An 18,380-nucleotide genomic window follows, 5' to 3' on the forward strand; every position below is an offset into this window, starting at 1 on the left:
ATCCCAAACCCTCTATCTGGTACAGCCCTTGAGCATTCAACCACACCACCCTTAATGGCCCACGGCAGAAGCTGAATCCCTGGACTGTTCCCGGTAACGTTCAGTCCTGCTGGGACAGATTTCACAGTCTCCATCTGCTCCAAAAATGTCTCAGTGCTTTGGCTTCCTTCCTCCTCAGGTTGCTTCAAGCCTCAATATCTCCCAGTGTCCAACGAGGTGGAAAGGCAGTGGTAGCAGCGTGAGAGATAGTGGATGGGTAGAGAAAGACTAATCATTCAAGAGTGGAGGAAGGAGGAGGAACACAGTAACGGTGCTAGTCCAAATAAAGTTGACAGCCACTGCCGTATTTATTTAGAGGGCTCATGTGCTCAGCTTTGACCATGTCATTAGATGACAGCAGCTCATGGAAACAGATGAATTGCAATAATAAATTCTCCACACAAGGTGACTTAAGTATTGTCATCTCAAAAGCCAAATTCTGACAACTGCCCTGCAAACACCAGTCTCATGTATCTCTCCATTTCCAGGGCAGAATGATGGATTTGTGAGATTTAAATCCTTGCATCAGATACAAAGAGATGTCCTACCTAGATAGGGCCTCATTCTATAGATCTAGAAAAGACTGAGTTACCATCAGGAAGGCACCACACGTTAGCTGACAATATTTCTGCCTTTAACCACATGACAAATATAAAATCCTGCGTGATTACTCATTTGAAAAATATGCTGTGAGGCTAGTGTCTACACTAAGAAAAAATTCATACAGTTTAAGTGCAGATGAAATTCTTAGATCACCTGGATCATAACCTGAAAGCCACAGATCATTAGACTTCATTGGAAAGTCCTATATCCACTTTCATGGCAGGAAGTAAATGGAAATCTTTCATTCTTTGCAAAATGATAAGCTATTCTAAGCCACAGGAGGCCAACATGTCATGGATGCATGGGCAGAGAATTGAATAAATGACCCATACCACACTGTCCTGTGGAGGAAGGCAGGAAAGAACAAAACAATCTCTATTAGTTCCACCTGGTCAAGAATTCCTTCATGGCCTGCAAATATGCCAGATTGCCTTACAAATATGAACAAGAACCACTGGGACAGAACAGCCATGAGTAGAATCCGAACAGCCACCCTGTTCATCTCCTGCTGTGGCAGATCTCTGCTGCTTCAACTTCACAGCAACCAAATACAGCCAGGATGTGAGTGTAAGCAGCTGTATCTGGAGGTAGATTCCTTCCTGGCACCTGCAAGCAATTGCCTGAAGCCATGAGACATGAGATTTGATTATAATCACAGTTCACAGCTTCAGAGCATGCTTAGGGTAAGATAGGCTTTTCTTTCTTCTCTTTTCCATGAAGGGAGGGTGGGATATTGTGGAGAGTCACTGACCTCAAAATCAAAATGGAAGACAAACACTGACTATAGCTGGACTTCTCTTCCCAAGTGTACTCATTTTGGCTGGGTTAGAGTTAATTCTCTTCCTAATAGGTGGTAGAGTGCTGCGGTTTGGATTTAGAATGAGAATAATGCTGATAACACACCAATGTTTTAGTTTTTGCTCAGTAGCACTTACCCTGATCAAGGACTTTTCAGTGTCTGCCATTGAGGTGGGGCACAAGAAGCCAGGAGTGAGCAGAGACAGGACACCTGACCCAAACTAGTCAAAGGGATATTCCACACCACAGTACATCATGTTTGGTATAGAAACTGGGGAAGTTGGCTGGAAGGGATCAGTTGCTGCTCAGGGAAGAGCTGGGTATCAGTCAGCTGGTGGTGAGCATTGCATCACTTGTCTGTCTTTGGTTTTATTGCTCTCTCTCTTTTTCCTATTATTACTATCATTATATTTTACTTTCAGATATGAAACTTTTCTTATCTCAGCCCACAGGTTTTACCTTTTTCTGACTTACCTCTCCATCCCATTGGGAATGAGCAAGCAGTTGCATGATACTTCATTGCATGCTGGGATTAAACCACACCACCAAAATAAAGCCTTTTACTATGCAGTCCTTTTACCATGAAATTTAATCTCACCTGATACACCCAAACCAATGGTAAATTCACGATTTCTCCTGGCAAGCTATTTCAGTATCAGCATCTACGCGCTACTAGCAAATTGTACCCGTTTCCAGGAGTGATGTAACTACTGCAAGTCCTGGACTTCGGAGGCAGTGCTGGTCCTGAAGGAGGACAGAAGGGGTTGGATACCCTATGCAGTGTATCAGTAAACTCACACAGATTTTCAGTAACCTGATGCTCGCAGCTTGGTTATGGCAGTCCCCTATTTTCTAGGTCAGACAAAGGAAACTTTGTTCTCATCCTCTAGTACCTCTTAATTTCCAAATAAAATACTAAGACTATAAGATTAATCACTCTTGCCAACTTGTTAATTTTACTAGGAAAGGGCTACTGTAGCTAATAAAAGATTTCTTCACATTCTTCCCTTTTCTTCCCTGTCCTAATGTCCTGTGAGTCTAAGCAGGAAACTGAGCCCCCTCTTTTCTTTTTTTATAGTCACTGAATCAAAGTATCCAAACCTGGCACATAGAACCATAGAACCATAGAATAGTTAGGGTTGGAAAGGACCTTAAGATCATCAAATTCCAACCCCCCTGCCATGGGCAGGGACGCCTCACACTAAACCATATCACCCAAGGCTTCGTCCAACCTGGCCTTGAACACTGCCAGGGATGGAGCATTCACAACCTCCCTGGGCAACCCATTCCAGTGCCTCACCACCCTAACAGGAAAGAATTTCCTCCTTATATCCAATCTAAACTTCCCCTGTTTAAGTTTTAACTGGTTACCCCTTGTCCTGTCACTACAGTCCCTAACTAAGAGCCCCATCCCCAGCATCCCTATAGGCCCCTTTCAGATACTGAATATAATAGCCAAATAATGGTTCATTATTCAACAGAGTGCTTGCCTTGAAGAAGCACTGTTACTAGGTACCAGTTATTGCCTTTTTCCTTGACCTAAAGTGAAATTATACATTGCATTATAAACTAGAGAAAAGTAAACACTGTTAGACAGTGATTTAAACGACAAAGAAACACTAAAGAAACACCAAAACCACTTGGTGCCCTATTTTGTTGAGGCACTCTATCATACGCAGCTTTATTCCCTCTCATGGTAGCATACGACTTCCATCTTTACCTGTGTATGCATTTCTTGTGGGCAGAAGATGTAGAGATCTGTGTCATATACTTGTAAATGGAGATTTCAGCTAGGTGTTTGCCTTCTACATCTGCATTCTCTTCTTAAGGGTGAATTTGGTCTGGTATTAAAACTCTCAGAGACATACCTGGAGTATTTTTAAACTGCATGGCATAACCGTCACTAGCACTCAGACTCTCTGAAAGTTGACAAGTGCAGGGACATGTGGTTCTCCAGCATCCAAAACACTTTTTGCTGAAAATGGAGTTCTCAAGTCTGTTCCTGGTGTGAAAACTTTCCCACATAGCTTTGGACAACTGAGACGTGCAGCCACCCACCAGACCTCACTGTAACCAGGCCCACAGAGTCAGTCTCCGCTTTAGAGTTGTCTCTATCCACTAAGACTCAATGACAGGTAAACATCGTGGCATCGTATTTTCCTTTATTTTTTGAAAGATGATTAAGTCTTTGTTATCCAGAGTCAAACCTAATGCAGACAGCTGCTGCCTCTCTTCCTGACAGCTCCTATTTCCCACAGAGCATTGCTATCATTATTATAATGCTGGTAACAGCACTAGTATCAAATTTGCATCTAGTGGTCCTAACAGGCAGCCTCATTATACCCAGTATTGAACAAATACCCAGGGATGCATGCTCCCCGCTGCACAAAGGGATGATGTCCAAGATGTTCCCTAGACTGAATCAAATGGAAAATGTCAGACAGCACTTTCAGCCAGTTATCCTGATAAATAAGTCTCTTTAATTAAAAAGAGCACTTGATTTTATTTTTTTTTTTATCAAATCAAATACTTCCTTTTCTTTCAAGTGGTCAATCTCCCCTGCATTAAATTCACATTAGTATTTGTCTGTGTTCAAACCCAGCAGGGAATGGAACTTGCACTGAGAAGCCTCCTCCTGAATGAGCAGCCAGACCCATAATGACAATTAAAAAGAGGTTTAGAGGCTATTTAAGCCTCAGTCTCTCCCAGTGCCTTTACACAGGATGCAATTACCACCTATTAACAATGAAGAGAATTTATTGGTAAGTTTTTGAACATTTTGTCCTTTAAAGCAAAACAGGATTTGTCTTATTTATCACTTTCTGTAAGGAAAAGTGAGTCTAAGGACATTATTAACTCCTTGGAAAGGTCTCTCCAAGGCTAATGAAATGAAGGTGCAAGAGAGCATCAGTGATGTTTCACAAGGGAAGGGGAAGAATAACATTGAAGGAGAGTTGGCAGAGATGATAATAACCAGAGGAAGAATGACGTGGACATACAGTGTAGGAAACCCTGTCAGTTAACAAATGTTCATCAGTCTGAGGAAAGCACCTGAAGAGGTTTCTAACCTCTTCAGGTCCTGGTGGGTGATTTCCTGAAGAAAATCCCCAACTTTAAATAAACAAATTGTTATTGTGATCTCAACTGCCCTTCAAACCCATTTGAAAGGGGACAAAAATTTCAGAACTTATTAATGGGAAAGGACAGAGACACAATAAATCACTCACAGAAGGATTGTGTAAGCCTTGTCCCTGAGGAGTTAGGCTGAAAATGTCAAGTACTACTGAATACTGCAGAAAAACAAATTTTTGCTACTCCCACTATAAATTGGGATTCACATGCCTCATCAGAATGTTATTCTTTATAGCTATTTTTTCATTAATTTTTACAGCATAATTAAGGAATATAAGAAAAGCATTCTGTTCTGGTGGGATTACAGCAAATAATGGGGATTGTGAAAGGCCTAGAGCCACTACAGTAATACTTTAATCCTTGCTAATACACCCCTGTTCTTCTCTTTTTAAAAAAACTAAAAGCAACGTGCCAAAAAACCTCCAAACAAGAATAACAAGCATTCCCTAGGGAGACAGATCTGCCAGTCCTGGCAGCTCGACATGCTGTGCTACTCACATCCAGAGCACTAACACATCAACTCCACAAAAATAAGCAGCTGATTAGGAGTAAGCATTGACCTATGCATGCAGTCTATCTTACAGACTAGGCTTGCCACTTCATTCTGGCTAATTTTGCTCTGGAATGGTCCTGTTCGCACAGATGAAAAGTTTCCACAAACCAAACTCAGATAAAATCTATCAAAAACCTGATTTATTTTTTTTGGTAAACAATACCAATATAAAACATTTTTGTACAGATGCTTGTGTCAGTCTACTAACCTCCAAAAATCTTTACGGAATTGGGTGGGGTGCAGACAGTGGGGTTCAGCTCTTGGTCCCTGAAGCAGATGGGACACAGGATGGCAAATGAAGGCAATGATGCAGAGCACCTCCATTTGAAAGCAGATAGCTTAATCAGCTTTCATGTAAATACAATATATATGATACTTCTAAGTGTAATATATATAATACTATCCGTGTTCGTACTCAAAAGTATGTGCCCTTGGATCTCTTCTTGGCCCAATGTGCAGCTAAGACATAATTACCATGAAGGGAAAGGGAAGCAGACCAATGCATCTGGAAGGAATAAAGTGCTTCAGCCCATAGTTTGAATACTGAATATCCAAGGACAGAATGAGGGAATGTAGAATGGTTTCAAGCTGTGAGATCAAAAGGGACAGTGAAACTTTTTAAGCTGAAAAATAAGAGACCAGTATGTTTCTTTTTTTTAAGCTGTGAATTTCATTGTGATGCTGTTTGTCAATGTCTGTGGTGGAGGCCACTGCAGAGAAAGACTTGCCTGGAAATGCTGACTTTTATCTAATTTGAACAAGCTGACAGCTGACAGTCACAAATTTAATCAAGAAAATGATGGAGGCATCAGTGTAACTGAAAAGGGCAAAGAAACATCAGCATTTGCAAAATGCAACAAGAAACAAAATATGCTTTCATTTATGTAGATTGTAGTCTCATTTCACCTACGATAAACCCAGACTTTTAATTCTGAAAGGTTGTAAAGAAGTTTATCTCCACACAGACCAACAAAAGACAGCCAGAGCAGGAACCACAAATGAGGGCTCCTTCTTGAATGCTGGTTTGCTTTCATTTTCCCAGCAGTGTGGCATGGACATGCAACATGCCAAATCAGAGCACAGCACTTTACTCTTCATTTGCATCAGACAACAAACACCAGAGAATTTTAATGATCTGAGGCCTTTTCAAAATATATAGTAGCTAGCCCATGAAAACCTGGAGCCTTTGTGTTCTTAAATGAGCAAATACAATACTTCAGAGGAAATAACTTCTAAGTCTTCATGTTACTGTACACTGGAAACCCCCTGATTAAAAGTGTGCCTGACTGTGCTATATGTGCATAGATCTTGAGATAGCTCCGGGCACCAAACTGCAGTCTCAACAGAAGAACTGGACAAGAAGAAATACCCAGGGCATGCCTTCAGCAGAGAATGGGCATCAACCCCATGACTGATGAAGTCCAGGACAACCTCCACATTGGACCATGTAACCACTGACCTTGACAAATCCAGACTCTTCATGCAGTAAAGTCCAAATTGGATCTGGAGATGCTGTGCTACTCCACACCATTACACAAAGGCAGAGATATATTGGATAGCTCTGTGTGCCCATCACATCAATACCCACATGGCTGGCTTGGGAAAGAGTGCTCTTGAAGTAGCCTTGTCTGCCATGGTGCATACATCTTTATGCAGGTTTCTTCCCAGGGATTGTGCGGGCATTACGGAAATTCAAAGAAATGGACTTCAGCCCTCAACTGTCTGTATGGCTGCGTAAAACCCTGTTACTCTGCTGGCATCATGCAAGGCAAGGAAAGGCCCAGTAGAGAAGATGGTGGCATGGCCTTTTTGTGGTCTAGTCAAAACCCTTCAACACCTAGCAAGAGGTGGAGGGCTGGGATGGAGAGAGACAGTCCTCCTTTCTGACATCTCTCAGGAAGGCAGGGATACATTGAAATATTGCTAGAAATATTGCCCATCAAACCCAGTCCCTCCCAACTCCACTCTTCCCTGCAGTGGATCTGGGGTCAGAAGCAAGGGCAGCATGCAGCTGAAAAGACTGAAAATACAGCTGGCAACTGAAAAGGTAACCAAAAATACTGAGTGATTTTTTTTTCTTTTTTTTTTTATAAAATGTACATAAAGAACATATACCCTTTGAGGTAAAAGTGAGACCAGTTCGTATTATAACCAGATACATTAACAACAATGACAAAAAATAAATCTACAGTGGGTGTGCTAGTAAAATAAGAGACCAAGTTTTGGCTATATACAATACTTCAGATCATTAAAATGTAATAATCATTATATATACATTAAATACATACAATTACAGTTATTTATATAGTATTTACACACACAGACACGGATTTTTTTCCCTTTGCCATTAGTAGTGTGCAAGTAGAAACACATCTGATCTTTCCTGAGAAGGTGCTGAGGCTGCTAATTCTTGCAGTAACATGTTTCTTCAACCTCTTTTGTGGTCATATCTATCACAACGCATTCAAGAATTTACAGTCATGGTTGTTGCAGTGTTCCTCTTTCTTCCTTACTGGTGGTGAAGCGCATCCCTTCAGCCTGCAGAAGGCAAAGATTTGTTTCATGCAAAGGTCCTGGATCCCAAGGAACCATCAGTGGTATTTCTCCAGTTGTCAGCCATGACCTTATCTGTGAGCAAAGCCACATTAATATTCATTTGTCCAAGCACTTGCCAACATTCAAGTCTCTTTCTCAATGGAAAAAAAAAATTTACACAGAATAGAACTGGAAGGAAACTGGTTGCAAATCACCCGTCACAGGTCTCTAGTGACATTCAACATGACCATGACAAAGAACCAGCTAGGAGAGACCATGTTAGGTGAGGCTACCAGGATGCATGCACACACCTACAGAGTGAACACAAACATAATCATCTTATTTTTTCTGTTTCTTGTCCAGATCTTGTAATCAAAGTACTAGGATTGAGCTCAGTAAGATACATAATGCAGTGAACAACTGGGGGCTTATTGCTGAACTTAGATGTTTTGGGGTGTTTCAGAAGGACATGCAGGGAGGAAGGAATTACTCACCCCAGGTACAGAGTCATTGCATTCTCTAATGACCTGATCCGTTTATTGTCACTTGAGTAGTCTCATCATAACAGAACTATTTCTCTGTGAGGTATGAGTAAGATGCTATTTTATAAAAGGGAAGTCAGTGTCAGCACTGCAATCTCTGAAAGACTTGCTCTCCAGAAGCACTCCAGTTAACTGTTCACAGACTTCGGATGTGGTGTTCTGGGGAGAAAATACAACAAACTTCCCATAACATAAAGCTTCTACTAAACTCCCTAGTCTGATAGGTAAAAAGGGAAACTATAGCATATTTTCTTGGTTAACAATAGCTCTTTTTTTGTTGTTACGTATCTTTTCTAACCCAGAGATAGAAATACTGTAGCCTGACCAAAACAGAAAAAAGAGCAATCTGAAGCTGGTATGGGGGTAAGGAGGGATCGGAGCTTAACATCAGAAAATGAGGAAAATAATGTTTTAACATTGCTGGCACAAGAGCAAATGATGCTAAACTGGCCATGGACACATTTATGCTGGCAACAAGAATAAGGATGGAAAACCTTCCTGCAGCGAGGTTTTGCAATAGCATCACGGGCAGTGTAGAGGGCAAAAATCAAATGCATCCTCCCTCCTCCACCTTTTAATTGGTTTTAAGATTGATGTATTTGTGAGCAGGGGCATGGTTGGTGGTTGCTGGCTCAGGTGTGCACAGCACATCCCTCTCCAGGCCAAATCCTGCAAAGCACCTTTTCCTGCCTACACCCTGCACCAGGGCAAGTTCCCATGGGATCTTTGGGGTGAAACGGTGGTTACGGGTTTAGGAAAAGATGACATAAAAAGTTCTGAACACTGAAGGTCTGATGACTGCAGGATTGCATGAGCTGTAGCTTTGTAAGGTCCTTGCATGAAGGAAAATCAAATGCTTGGTACATGCTGGTTTAATTCCTTCTGGGCTGGTGAAACTTACACTGGCAGTGTGCTTTTATTGAAAAAAAAAAAAAGAAATATAATAATAACTTTTTTATAGTTTTGGTTTGTTTTTTTTTGTTTGTTTGTTTTTTTCATTTTATGGGAAAACACAAGAATTTGGTACCCAATCTCTTTATTAGCATATATATGCAAAGAGTGCTTATAATACCAAACTATTTTTTTTTGTTTTTATTCAACTACTATAGACAGCCATTGTTCTGATGGATCATATTTTTTCTTTAGGAGGAAGATAGTTTCAATTACCCGTTCATACATGTAAAAACATTACTAGAGAGTAAACCCTTCAAAAATAAAAGAGGTAGACCTCTTCCACTAAGGGTGAAAAAAAAAAAATCTGGTTATTCTGACTAAACCATTCACTAGAAAGGGATTTTTCTGACCTTACAAGGCATTAAAAGAGAAAACAAACTTCAATGATAAGCTAACGTTTTAACTAATCAACTTTAAAATTTGGAGACCTCAACTGCCCCCAGAGCTGTTAAAACTCAGTTCTGCCATTTACACTGCTGAATGCAGTAGACTCAAGTCTGGGTGTCAAGAAGAAAACTGCTCCAGCATCAGTGGAGGCTGGTACTTGTGTGTGAAGCTTGCAGCCATTCAGGGGCTAGGAGCTGCAGCTCCACCTCATTGGGAACCAGCAGTTCCTCTTACAGATTCAGAAGAAATTTCACATTTCAAAGGATTTCTGTGAGCCTGACAGTAGCACACCTTAGATAATAGTCTCCAAACACTGGCTGATATGAGATGGGCTCAAGTAAACACCCTATCCTCCACTAGTTAATGCCTCCATCACGTAAGCCGTTGCCACTTTGACAGGCTCTCAAAGAGCTGCTCCTGCCTTCAAATTGCAATTTTGCATTTGTAGGGATATAGGGAGATCTGAAAGGTGTTTGCCCTCTTTTAGTCTATGCTCTTTTATCCCCACCTGTGTCCCACCCAGGATTCAAGCATGGCTGAAGCCAGCTGGAGAAGTGGTAGGTTGGTAGCAGAGTGAGATCAAAGCACTTCATCTGGGATTTCACATTCAAGCTATGTGCCTTGTGAAAGAATTAAACACGCATGGCATTGCTGAATGCAATGAAACGGGAGTACTCCAATAATGCCCTTATTTTCCCACACCATCCTGTGAAAGAATTAAGAAGTCTTAGCTTGAGATCTAAACAAGCAAGCATGATCTCCATTTCTCTGTCTTCAAGGCTGTCTTCCTCACAGCTGCCCAAGCACCAGAGGACACTGCCAGGCATTTTCCAAATCCTCCCTTCCCATGGAGTCCCCCATTACACCACTGCCATCAGCCCTGTGGTGCAAGCTCTGCACGGTGTCTTGAAGATACTTCTCCTGGTATGTGCTCATCAATGGGTGTCCAAATTTCAGTTTACTTTGAATCTATTTTTGGAAGGGATAAATCAGAGGGGAAATCAGGGAAATACTTTAAAGCAAATTGAATGTTTCATGTTTACTTCAAATTGATTGACAGATTGCCACTGTATTTTTTTTTCTATATTCCCTGTTTCATCTGATCAGAGCAGTGAAATCGAGTGTCCTAAAATACAGCAGAACAAGGTTTTCCTTCAGCTTGGTAGGGTGAAGCACAAGCATGTGGGAACTTCATGCAGTGCCTGCCATGGCTCCAGCCCAGCTTCATTCAGGAGCAACACTGCAGCTGCTCAAACTAGAAAATGAGCAAAACTGAGATCGCACAATGGTCAGAAACAGAACAGGAAACGTAACAGGGGAGTCTGCTGCAAACCCTCGTACATCCATTTCTGGCAGGGCTCCTAGCAGCCCTGGGCAAAGCCAGCCTCTCCGAAGACTCATGCCAAAAGCACCCAGAGGGAAACCTCTCAGACAATCCCACAGTTCTGTGGCTTCCACAATAGATCAGTGGGAGGATACAGGTGAAGGTTTGGCTTCCACAAATCCTGACTTAAGAGAAAAACCAAACTCCTACACAAAAATCTGCATCAGGGTCTTACCATGCCTGACCTGCTTCTCCATCCCTAATTAAAACCCAGTGCTTGCCAGTGGGAAATTTGGGGTTTTTTTATGAGTGTCATCCCACAGTTCATCCAGAATCTGAGATCCCACCATCTTCAGAGCAGCCTTCCTGTTGCGGTGTGGGGAATTACAGGTACCACAAACTGCCTACAAACCAGGGAGCTGACAGCATCCTCCAAAGCTCCAGCCCCCAAGCATTGCCAGAATGGACCATTGTATCTTCATGTAACACCAGTTTATCACAGGAAAAACCAAGCCATGCCAGCTGCACCCATCTGGGCCGCATAAGGCACACTGCTCAACAAACACACATACGACTTGGCATACCTTACCTGGAAAGAGGCTTTATTGAACATAGGTGTAAAATTATCTCTTTAGTTGAATTACTGGATTTGCACAAACATTTCTCTACAGAATAAAAAAAATCAAGCCTTGTCATTGTTTTACTGCATCTCGTTGTGCTTTTTATACTCATATTTGCAAATATTATACTCATCTGTTTTTTTTTTTTATGTTTGTACTCCAATTATTTGCATATAATTTCCTTTTATTCCTAGGGTATCAAGAGAACACAGAATAATAATTATAATACTCTTCTTTAGACAAAAGTCTTTTTTTTTTTAAATGAAGTTAAAAGCTGAGATAATTTAAGGAAAAAGGTATTCAAATTGTCATAAACAACTGTAAGGGAACTTTACAATGCAGTGGAAAACCGGCTGGCTAACGGTATGTGTTCGGGTAGCTCAAACCCATTTGTACAGCCTTTTTTTTTTTTTTTTTGTTGTTGTAAAAGTGGATTTTTTCTCTTGTTTTTTAAATTTTGCTACAATAACAAAATAATCTTTCATGATCTGCACAGAATCTGGCTCCAGGGCATAGGCACAGCACCCTTGGTGCTTCACTGGTGCCGGGGTTGCAGTGAGCTCTGCAGTTTGCTGGGTGTCTTGGCACGCACCGCTGTCCCCATGCATGCCTCCCCATCCCATTAATACTGGGGCTGACAGCCTTGTGAATGGAGTTTACAGCACGAACATCTCTTCCGTGTTTTATCACCTTCTGCACTAAGTGTATCTTAACCTTTTCCTCTGGTTGACCCACTTGATAACCTGGAAAAACAACATCAAAAAAAAGTGCTGCTCCCATTTCCAGGACCAACGGAAACTATTTTCTAATGGGTAGTTAGCTGAAAGGCCATGGCTGTCTGGAACACTAAACAACAAATATCTCATCCGGAAGGGCTTATGCAGCAGCTTAGGTCCATCCATCTCCAGAAGCGACTTTGTCTCCTTGCCTGCAGTCTGCACACCCAGGCTCCGTAGTTTGTTTAGAAAATAGTTTGCACAAACCACATTTTTGCAGTGCAAGCTTCTGTGTTGAAACTATTATTATTATTTTATTTATTTATTTTTAAATCAGGCTTGTTTCATTGAAGGCACTTGGTTTCCATGGCAATTTATAAAAGACGGTGGTTTGGTTTCTTCACTTCATTAGAACAGATGACTTAGTTGGGGAGGGGAGAGGGGTGTTCGAGTGGCCGCAAGCAAACTCCGATAAGCCTGTGTAATATGTAAGCCCAGGTTGCACATCCTGGATAGTAATGCATGCAAAAGGAGACAGCATACAGTTATCAAGCATAGCCATGAGAAATGAAACATAAATGTCTTAAAACACTCTGATTTAGGGTTATTCTCTAGGAGATGTGACAGCCAAAGTAGAAAGGGCCTACATTTATTTAACTCTATACTAAAAACCTTCTTCAAGGGAAAATGAATGCCAGCTCTTCACATACCCTGTTTGCAGTGAGGTGTTTCTCCATTTTTGTTTTTATTTCCTCTCCTTCTTTTTTATTTTTTTTGGCAGGCCATTAGGTTTCCATGGTAACAAGCAAACTATTCATTTGAAACAAAACCAGCCATGACTTTGTGCTTTGACAAGGGTTTCTATAGCTCTTTTCCAAGAGTTCAACCAGATGATGCTGTATTCATTATTGACCACAAAAGCACCTGAAGGTCTCTTCCTTACAAGGCCAGATCTCGTTCTCACGCGTGGTTCATAGTGAGTTACACTCCCGTGATGCCTTTTATGTCCCCAGTGCTTTTTAATTTTTTTATTATTTATTTATGTATTTATTTAACTTCTGAGTCAGTCAGTGGAGGAATCTTTGGTAGTTTGTTTTTAAATGTCCATTTTACAAAGACTCTTTCTTCATGCCAGTGCCTGGTGAATCTTTTGTAGCCTCTGCCAGGATAAGGTCACCTCTGATGACTTAAGAAAGACATGAGGATGATAACTGGAATAAGTCGTATATGCGCTAATGTCCCAACAGCACCTGATCGTAAATCTACAAAAAGGGGGAAAAAGGTAGAATTAAAGAGCTGCCCAGACACAGTCAGCATTGCTATAAGGCTTAGAAGACAAAAGTCTAAGCCACTGAATGAGGCAAGAAATGTTGGGATAAAAAACCACCTGGCTGTGTAGTTAAGGCCTGTACTATAATGCAGACACGGGGTGTGGAGGGATGGAACAAGGTCCACAGGGAATCACAACACTGATATTCATTAATTTCATACTGCTTGCACCCCCTGATCTATTTTTAATGCTGCTTTATCTGCTTGCCTGTCTTGAATCACAGCCACCCAGCCCAGCACCACTGTGGAGTGCAGTCTGTACCTAATGCTCACCAGCTTTTCACTTCCATCTCTGCTAAAATCAGCATTTTCCTATCTGAGCAAAGATGTTTTGACTCCAGAGCTTGCTTCCAAGGAAAAAGTTTTACTTTAAGTCTCTCCAACTGAACTGAACAATATACTGTTCTTGAGAAAATCCATTTCAGAAGGTGTCTCAAATTTATAATGACAAGAAGCTATTTGCTCTCCCCCATGTGCAGAAAAGCCACTTACTGTTGGCTGGTTGGTCTGATTTCATACACTCTCCTTCCACAATTGATACATCATCAATAGCAATATCACCTTCGATGCCAGGGCCCCGGATCCCTTCAAATATGAGCTGCAAAAAAATAAAGCAGCAGCAGATCAGAGGGTGATGAATGGAAAACGTTCAGCTGCATTTTGCACAGCATTAAACTACACTGATGGGATTGCAGCAATTTGCAAACCCTTTTCCTGGTGCAAAAAACTGCAACTGAGTAAGGTGAACACAGAAGATGTGTGAGCTGTGGAGGCTTTTACTCTTCAGAATGAGGTGAAAAATATCAGAGCTGCCCATCATCTGCGTATTTGTCTACCTAGTGCCTCCAAGTCAGCTTTGCCACTATGCTAACTGCAATGTGTTTATGCATGTAAGTACGATATTCCTGAAGAAAATAGCAGGATTAAATGGAAGAAAAGTTTTAGAGCTATTTGGGGTGTTTTCTCTTGGAAACTCCTGAGGCACAACTTGACGAACAGCCTCTGTGACGTATTGAAGGGCTGATCATCATTTGATCACAGACTGCATTAAAACACACGAGCTGGAAAAGCTCCACAGGAAGATGAATTTTCAGGCTCTTGAAGTTAGCTCAACCCGTCCCTCCTACTCCATCACCCGCATTGGGGTCCCTCATCTGCAACCTGGTGGCAACTTCCCTGCAGGCAGAATGAGGACAGGAAGTGACCCTGAAATCTCTCTTGGACCATGAAAGATTGGGAGAAACCTCTCAGGAGCCAGACTGGTGTCCCTTCACCCATACTGGAAAGCCGTATTTGTCTCAAGGGGTAAGGAAGGGGCTACCTTTGATTCAGATTCCCCAAGGTCTGACAGTCTGACAGTAACTTCCTGCAATCACCTCAGTTGATTGCAACCTCCCAAACCTCCGCCATGGAAGGAACTGATGGCAGTGACAGCCCTGTTTCTCTCCTTACTCTTTTAGTGGCTCATCATAGAATCATAGAATAGCTATGTCATCATGTCTAGAGGCTATAATCCCCTCTAAGAATGGTTTCATATTTATCAGAGGATACTGTGATGTGTTAATCACAGAGAGGGTCAGGGTAGACATCTATTCCTCTTTAAGGCTTTAACCTCTGCTGAACTGATGCCAGTGATTTCAAGGTCCTATTAATCATTTCTTTCATATTCCTAGTCAAACCCCCACTGCTACAGCTGAGAAAAGAAATGGTGCCTGTATTGACATGGGTGGCTTGATGCAAGGACAGTAATATTTGCTGTAATGTTTGCCATTAGATATGGCTTACTATTGTGCTAAAGAAACAAAGTTATCCTTTCTCCTTCCCCCAACCCAACATGATGCTGTTTTGCCGTACAGCTGCTTAATTAGCTTTGCAGAAGAGTGGACTCATTCTGTGTTGCAGAAATTTATTCAATAGAAAACTTCAAAGCCTTTTTCTAAAGAGATGAAGGAATTATGTAAGGAATAAATTTCCCAACCAGCAACATTTGCACAGTTATCTCTCCTTTCCTTCTCCTTCCCTTTCAGTCCTTAGAAATATTTTTGGTTAACTTAGATGACAAGTTTTTTAACTTTAATCTGCAACAATATATGCATGAAATTCAATGAATTTATAAGGGTGTGCTGTGGCACTAATGGAGACATTAACTCTTGGGGGTAGAGACAATTTGAGAAAAACCCTAATTCCATCTGGAGCAAAATACTTAAATTATACTTCATAATGATCCAACTGCATCAGGGAGCTGTCTGAGGCACTCAGGTAGGCTCTCTCTCTTGTCATTCATTTCAGCAGGACACAGAACTGAGCCTCTTCTTTTGGCAGCTTCCAACATTTCTTTGCTCATTATTACAGTTTAAGCAGAGCTACTCAATTGAAATGAATACCTTTCATTATAAATGATGAGTAAACAGGGCAGTGGAAAATGACCCTGTAAATCACAGGGGTCCATCAGTGAGTCCAGCTGGATAAGTATCACACAAGGGCTGTAACACAATGATGCGCAATGCCACCAGACATTACATTGCACACAAAATTCTCCACTGTGCCTTTTTGCAGAGGGCAAGTCCCTCAATCTTGTCCAGATACATGGAATCACAGAATCATAGAATGTTTTGGTTTGGAAGGGACCTTAAAGATCATCAGTTCCAACCTCATGCTGTCCTTTTGCTAAGCTGAGCATCCCTAGTAGATGCCTGACCCTGCAGTAGTATAAAGCATGCATTTACAGCCTGCCTCTTGTGTTGTAAGCCAGGTGGCAATGTCTGTGCTGGGAGCATTTGATAACATGAAAGCTGTGCATTTGGAGCAGGAGACTCCATTGACATTTCACTGAAGTGTGGCACTGTAGGTTAATTACTGTAACAAGGTGGGTATTAATGTAACAGCGAAATGTGACTGGGAAAACAGTAAGTTTTACTATGATTTGCCATGTCTGAAAACAGTGTCTCAAGGAGTTATCCTTCACAGTTTTTCGACTCTGCCCTTGATGATGGTCAGTATTTAGCTTGAGAGGAAAGTGTCTTCTCCCACAAAGTACAAGTTGCTCTCCTGCTCCTTGGCAGCAGGCATGTAACCAGTCAACAGAGGTTAAAGTCAAATCTTTCCTGATACTGAAAAACACTGTTTCTAGACAAAAGGACTCTATACAAATACAACAGCCAGCATTTAATTAAAATCTGCATTTGGCAGTGTGCTTTATGGGCTTCAAAGATGGGCTGCTATTAGCCAGCTTGGCTACATGCTCAGAACAAATAACTGCAAGAGAGTGCTGGCAAGGCATGGAGCACAACCCAGCCTGCAGCTCACAGATATTTGCAGGAGGTGCCAGATAATCAGAATCCCCTATCAATATCCTGCAAAACCCATTATCTGCATGTCATGACTTTACAAAGCTGTTGTTAAAAATACTGCATTTAGCTGAAGAATAGTACAGCAAAGGCTACTTTGCTCTCTTAACAGGGGAAATGGAAATAAACCCCTATAGTGCCTCCAGAGTCATCCTAAGTGTCTCCGGGGGATTTAGCTTGTGCTTCTTCAGCAGGATTTCAGACAGATTTTACCTTCTTAGCCAGTCTCCTAATGATCACATAATCATTGATTTATAGAATGGTTTGTGTTGGAAAGGATCTTAAAGCTCATCCAGTTTCAACCACCCTGCCACAGGCAGGGACACATTCCACTAGACCAAGTTGCTGGAAGCGTCATCTAACCTGGCCTTGAACACCAGCCACAGCTTCTTTGAGCAACCTGTGTCAGTGCCTCACTACCCTCACTGGGAAGAATTTATTCCTAATATCTAATCTCAGTCTCCCCTCTGTCAGTTTAAAGCCATTCTCCCTTGTCCTGTCACTACACATCCTTGTCAAAAGTTCCTGTCCAGCTTTCCTCTCAGTCCCTTCAGGCACTGGAAGACTGTTTATAAGGAATCCCCAGAGCCTCCTCTACTCCAGGCTGAAGTAGAAAGGAGCCTCCACGATTGTCCCCTTCTGGACAGCATGATGACAAGGGTATAAGCCCCTTAGGCTTACTACTGGTGGATTAAAATCTGAGTGGTCCAGCAGGCTCACTTACTTAAGGACAGCTAGTCCCTCTTTTGCCAAAAACCATCTTTGACATAAGAAGGTGTCAAGGAGAAAATAGCCAAAGGCAGTGGCAGTGCTCCTGCACTCCCCCTTCTAGATGCAAGCATGCCATGTATCACTTCCACATGTTCTCTTTTTTGTGTGTTCTTTAAAAATACTTCCTAAGTATCTTACTGAGAACACTTGTATGCAATACGTTTTCTGATTCAAAGCACTGTAGTCCTCTCAGTTCATGACAGAAGCTTTGTTATGTACCACAGGGACTGGGAAGGTATAAAATCTAGGCTGCAATTTACCCATATAAATTAACCTATAAACTGTTTTCATTTCAGTGTCAGTGTACTGTTTTACTGCAAAGATTCACTTCAATTTGCTCTCTTTAAACTTAACTGGGGGGTTTCTATTCTTTCCTACTTAAGAATCCTAAATAGAAAATAGTTTGCTTGATGCAAGAGCTCCTAAAAAAGTAATTTAAGTTTCCAGCCACTCTTGACATTTATTTGTGCAGAGCTTCATGGCTTTACACTCATTTTATGCATAAGCCTTTAAACACAGCAATGTAAAAAGTGAAAAACAGCCATGTACAGAAGCTCCCATTTTATGTACCAGCTAGTGGCACCAGTGAATATGGTTTTAGAACAGTATGAGCAAGGTGCACCAGGAGCAGAAGTGACTCCTGTAACTCTTCTGAAAACAATAGGGCCCCGTGCAAGGACTGGTGCTCAGGCTCCATGGTGGAAGCAGCAGCCTGGGTACCAGAAGCTGT

At 41.6% G+C, this 18,380-nt stretch overlaps 1 protein-coding gene across 2 annotated transcripts in view; it reads right to left on the bottom strand.

Annotated features, from left to right (window-relative positions):
• Positions 1-3,940: 3,940 nt before the first annotated feature.
• MDGA2 (MAM domain containing glycosylphosphatidylinositol anchor 2) overlaps positions 3,941-18,380 on the bottom strand; it is a 389,024-nt gene continuing 374,584 nt past the window's right edge. The window contains exons 16-17 of one of the 2 annotated variants that reach the window (XM_061354587.1): positions 14,025-14,130; positions 3,941-7,663 (exon numbers count right to left, since the gene is read on the bottom strand). In XM_061354587.1, coding sequence (XP_061210571.1) covers positions 7,659-7,663; positions 14,025-14,130 — 111 coding nt within the window. In that variant the 3' untranslated portion in view covers positions 3,941-7,658. Of the gene's footprint in view, positions 7,664-11,448; positions 13,466-14,024; positions 14,131-18,380 lie in introns of those variants that run through there. The other variant, XM_061354586.1, reaches the window with a different exon arrangement.

This window comes from Neopsephotus bourkii, unplaced genomic scaffold (genome assembly GCF_033783945.1).
Source record: "Neopsephotus bourkii isolate Nb327-2 ecotype Australia unplaced genomic scaffold, CSIRO-AGI_Nbou_v1 NB_740, whole genome shotgun sequence".
Taxonomy (NCBI): Eukaryota; Metazoa; Chordata; class Aves; order Psittaciformes; family Psittacidae; genus Neopsephotus; species Neopsephotus bourkii.